Below are 5,751 nucleotides of genomic sequence, written 5' to 3'. Positions count from 1 at the left end.
CTCCAACCCAAACGTAATTTTGCAAAAGCACTTCTCCAACCCAAACGTGATTTTGCAAAAGCATACGTACTACATTAACAAACACATAGCATCTCTAATATTAATCTTAGGCAGCATTAGTACGTATGAAATTGAGAAATAGGGATGAATTATTATAGAAGCAATGATTACAAGTGTTCATTTTAGGGTGTGAAAGTTGGTTTTTAAACATGTTTTGTGTAATTATAAATTAAATGGTTAAATGTTTTTAGAAAGAGATAAAAACATTATTTAATGATCACCTTGAAAATTTTCTGTAACTATGTGCATGCAAATAGTTTTTTGAAATTCTCACAACATCACCTTGAAAATTCACAAAATGGATCGAGGCTTATGAACCGTTAAAAAACTAGAATCAAATTCTCTATACAATATAAGAATCTGAAGCTTGTAGAAAGTAGGAAAAAATAGCTAGAAAAGTAAAAGAAGGAAGGCAAAAGAATTGGACAAGATCTCTGTAATAGCTTTGGATCTGTTGCTTGGACCGGGGATCAAAATTTTTTTACACGTTTCCAATATCTGTCCCCAAGCTGCGGGCATTCTTTAATAGAAAGAATCAATAAAGAAGGAAGGAGACGACGACGAGGAGGCATGGCATGTGTTAACTCAGGACAACCTCTTATGAAGAGCTTTGCAAGATGAGGGAAAACTACATCTGTTTTCCATTCCTGCCATTTTTTCATCCCCTCGAACTTTAATATTTTGAGGGATTTAAATGGATTCTCCATCGAAGAGTCACTTCCATAGAACTCAGGACCAACAGCCACAACTTCATCAAGTCCTTTAATTTGGAGCTCTTCTAGAGATGGCAGCTGCCCCAGTGGTGGCAAGAGGATGCAGTTCTTGCATCCATAAAGAAACAACACTACCATATTTGAGAAGGAAGAGTTTCCGAGCCAGCCTGGGAACGTTGTACCCCCGTAACCAGTAATGAAAAGCTGTTTCACATTTTCAGAAGGCTCCAATCTCTCAAGTACTTCTCTCTCGTGCCGTGTGTCATCCGTATTGCCATCCCACTTCAACCCCAACTCCTCAATCTTCTTCTTACCCTTCAAATCGGCATCCAAAGCATCTTGAGCATTTGCAACATCTCTGAGATTCCCAATAGAAAGCTTTTTCCTTAAATGAGAGAGCTTCCCCAACACTTTCATGCTAGACCCACTATCTTTTCCCACGATGTAGTATTCCAAATATCGAAGCTTTGTGAGTTTCTCCATTTTTGGTGGCATCTCTTCCAAATTTGTCCCTTCAATATCAAGATGTTGTAAGTTGACCAAGTTGGAGATGTTGGATGGCAACTCCATGAGATGTCGACACTTTCGTAACAATAAACTTTGCAAATAGTACAAGGTGCACACACTATCAGGTAACCTTTCTATGGCGGTACGAGAAAGGTCCAAGTACCGCAAATGTTTTAAGTTGCCAATGGAATTGAGCAACTGAGAAGAAATATGTTTTGAATTAAATAAAGATAGCGTTCGCAAGCTCTTAAGATTTGGCAAGATGTCATTCAGTGCCTCATTATCAACTTTCCTAGTAAGAAACAAGGCGCGCAAATGTTGACCCTCCAACCCAGAGCCCAATTTAGCGTATTCAGCTAAATCACTTACGAGGTCATGCATGCTGAAAAAAGAATCACGAGTTGATCGCTGGAAAAGTGACCTGGAGACAAGATCATCAAAGTATTTTTCACCTATTTCTTCCATCTCCTCAACGCCTCTGGGCTGGACTAAAAAACCTTGTGCCATCCATTCAGTGATTAATCTATGCTTCTTGATTTTAGAACCCTTGGGAAATACTGCACAATAAGCAAAACAACGTTTGAGGTGTGAAGGGAGATAATAATAGCTCAATGTTAGAGCTGGAGGGATGTTTTCATTCGACGGACCCCACAAACTGCTATTGGATATCTTCTCCCATTGCGTGACATCTTCTACGGAGTGCAAAAGACCACCAAGAGTTTTTGCTGCCAGCGGTAAACCTTTGCACTTTCTCACTATTTCTCTGCCAAATGCTTCCAAGTGTGAGACTGCTCCAGAATTTACACCACTAAATGCATCCCTTGCAAACAACTTCCAGCAATCTTCATAGCGTATTCCTTTCAAGCAGTGAGGGGTGATGACAGTTTGCGTGACTTTTGCTACATCTTGATCCCGTGTTGTCACGACAATCTTACTTCCGTGCTCCACATACCGCAAAGGCAGCAGTAATTTATCCCATTCATTGTACTCAATGTTCCACGCATCATCTAGAACAAGAAGAAGTTTTTTCCCTTTCACTGCTTCCATTAGAGATTCATCTGGTTCTTTGGTGCGGCAAGTAGTTGCGTCGATCTTATCAAGAATATCCTTAATAATCCTGGTGACGTCAAATTGTTGTGAAGCCCAGACCCAGGCTTTGAGCTCGAAGCACTCATCTACCCTTCTGTCTTTGTAGATAAGCTGAGCAAGAGTGGTTTTACCAACCCCTCCCATGCCCACAATAGGAACCACAACTAAATTTGAGTCATCTGTCTTGTGTTGTGTCAACAAGCACTCCATTATGGCTTCCTTATCAGAGTCCCTTCCATATACATCAGGTTCATTAACCAGTGGAGTTGTTTTCTCTGACAATGGTCTCCATCCACCAGTACCTTCTATGTGGCGCAGATCACCCTTTAGTTTAAGTAAACGTTCAAGCTTCTCAAGGATCTTTTGTAACTCTGCTCCCATCTCTTTCATCCTTCTATTAGCTGGATTTAGAAATGGAACCAGATTCCTTGCCTGCAATGGTGGACTAAATATATGAGATAGAATTCAGGAAAACATTATAATTTTTTAATATCAAAACATAAACATTAAGATTTTTACATCTAGAGAATTAATAAGTTTTCTTTCTACAGATCTTTTTCGAGAATTTACAATTGTTGATGCTAACTTAATGCACGCAGTAAAATTCAAGTTTTAAAAAGATAGTGATTAAATGTCATTAGTGATTTTCATAGCCCTTATTATATTATATTAAAATTAAAGTATTTATTTTTAATACTTAAAACAAAGATATGAAGCTTTCATATATAAATTGTAGCAAATTGTCAACATTTGCAATTGTCAACATTTTTCTCAACTACCATCAACCACAATATTTATTGTAGTAGTTGGTTCTGTTGCTGCCAAGAGCTTTCACTTCTCCTATAAATGGAGACAAAGAGAGTGCAAGAGTGTGCTGTGAGTGTACGTGAAGTGCAACGTGTGTGAGAGTGAAAAATACAGATTTGAGAGAAACACTGAGCATAAGAGTGAAACACTAGGTTTTGTGGGATTGTATTGGGGTTGAGTTGAGTTTTTGTATCATTCCTCCAATAATATATAATCTGTTGCCTCCGTGGACATACTCGATTTTAGGGAACCACATAAATCTGCTTGTTTGTGTTTTATTTCTGTTTGCTTTCGGTCCAGTATGCACAACATAAAATATTATTTCAGATTCTAATTGTGCTTACAAAAAATAAGGGCATAATTCTTGGTGATTATTATATATATAAATACTAAGAAATTTAATATTTATAATAATGGGTTTTGAATCTCGTAAGTCCTAATTATTCATCATGAAAAATATTGAAAGACAATTCAATTTTATATCCCTTATTTTTTCAGAACAATTAAAATTTATTTATGCTCTTATAAAAAAAAAATATAATTTAATTAAAATTGACAAAATTTATATAAATAATTCAGATTTTAAAAATCCAAAGCCCATGTCTAGAAAACTAATTAATAAATGAGAATTTGCAAGCATAATTTCGCCAGAGACACCAGATTAAAGCCAATGATATTAGTTGCATGCATAACAATGAATACTCTTTAATTAAAACTCACAGAAAGACAACAACCATGCCTAAAATTATTTTTTTCCTCGTTTACAGACTAGAGAGCATACATGAAAGTTAAAAAAAAAAAAAAACAAACAAAAAAACAAACAAACTTTTTATGAGGAAGCAAGGTCTATAGGTGCAAGAACTTATGCTTACCCAACTGCTGCCAGGTCGAGGGGTATCAATGTCCTTGGATCGTAGATATTCATAATCAATCTCCTCCGATATGTCCTCAGCTTCATAGACAGCATGTTTAACATCATTGAGCCAGTTCTTCACAGCACGATTTGTAATCTGCTTCTCCTCCGCATCGTCGAGTAGTCCGTTGACAGTATTCAGTGTTTCATTCAGCTTTTCCAGAAGACCACCATCGAGTTTGTGGCTTTTGAAGAAGCCCAGAACCTCACGAGAGGCCAACCTGTCGACCAGAACCTGAATGACAGGAGAGAGAATTGATCCGCCGATCAACTCCAGAGCCATGGTGGATTTTTGCAGAAACGGTGAGGGTGGGAATATGTGAGAGAAGGAGTAGTGGAAAGCAGGAGGCTTGGTGGATTTTTGCAGAAAGGGTGAGAAAGTGATTATGTGAGAGAGAGTGATAATTAGGCCACTGAATTGCATGATGGGAATACGTAGACTTTATAGGAAAAGAAGAGACAAGAAAATTATATTAATTATATTATATTGTATCAGCGCTCCACGATTCAGGTACAGGTATTATTGTTGTGTTTTATACTATCTTAACAAATTTCAACAAAAATAAATAAATAAATTTGTTAATCGAAGAATAAAAAGATAATATATGTGTTTAATACAATAAATTTAAAAATATATAAACTGTAAAAAAAAAACATGAATGTTAATTCAAGATTAAATTTAAATTAAAAGTTGATTTTTCTAATAAAAAAGCAAAACATAGATACATATAAATATTATAATAAAGGAAATAGAAAAGACAGCGAGACCATTTTTATAGTTAATTTTTATTTAATTATATGGCAATTAAAATAAATATTTGAAAGAGTTTGGATGATTTAAATTTTATAGAATTTTTTTTTTCAAATTCTTCATCTCTTATATTTTTTTCCTGTTTTGAATAAACACATATTTTTTATTAATAAAACCCTTTTTTCAATTAACACTTAAAGATATTAAAACCAATATTCTCAAGAATTCTAATAATTTAAATCCATGAGGGAAAAAAAAACGTTTCTTTGGTCAAAACTCCCTTTTCCTTATTTATTTGTTTTTTATTTTGAAGAAAACATGTCTTTTTTTATTAGAAGCATTTTTTTAAAATAAAAAATCATCATGATTTGAAAAGAAAGTTTCAGTAAAAAAAAAATTTATGTCTTTATAATTTTTATGCGCTTGTAAGGAAAAATAAAAGAATAATTAATTCACATAAACAAAATAAAAATTCACAATAACAAAATATATATTTTATTCCTCTGTAAAGATTCATGTGCAATATTTAAAGGCCAAGTGAATGAAGCTCATGCGCACCCATGCTTTGAAAGGCTAGCCTCAAATGCTTGATTTGCTACATGATCAGCCTCTATTGAATCTAAGAGGTGAGGCTTGCGTGTTTATATATATATATATATATATAAGCATACAACATGTTATTTGTCTCAGATTTTTTTGAAATAGAACAAATAACACTAAAATCAATAAAATCACATTGATTTATCTTCCTTTTTAAAGGCAAATCTATTAACACTAAAATCAATATTTATGTTCTTGAAATATGACTCACCAAAATACTTTTTTGTTCTTTTTTCCTAGCATTTTTCTCTCTATACTCGCTACATCAAGGAATTAAAATGTGAAAAAAATAAATTTTTAAAATTAAATAT

The 5,751-nt window shown here is 34.3% G+C and overlaps 1 protein-coding gene across 1 annotated transcript; it reads right to left on the bottom strand.

Moving 5' to 3' along the window:
• Window positions 1-350: 350 nt before the first annotated feature.
• On the bottom strand, window positions 351-4,490 carry LOC118032439 (putative disease resistance RPP13-like protein 1). Its single transcript, XM_035037152.2, has 2 exons — window positions 4,049-4,490; window positions 351-2,801 (listed from the first exon to the last, which is right to left on the bottom strand). Exons 1-2 carry the CDS (start codon window positions 4,370-4,372, stop codon window positions 531-533), a joined length of 2,595 nt encoding a protein of 864 aa, XP_034893043.1. The 5' UTR covers window positions 4,373-4,490; the 3' UTR covers window positions 351-530.
• Between the last annotated feature and the right edge of the window lie 1,261 nt (window positions 4,491-5,751).

This window comes from Populus alba, chromosome 17 (genome assembly GCF_005239225.2).
Source record: "Populus alba chromosome 17, ASM523922v2, whole genome shotgun sequence".
NCBI classification, from domain to species: domain Eukaryota; kingdom Viridiplantae; phylum Streptophyta; class Magnoliopsida; order Malpighiales; family Salicaceae; genus Populus; species Populus alba.
Note: the sequence above shows the minus strand (reverse complement) of the source record. Positions and strands in the feature narration are given on the sequence as shown.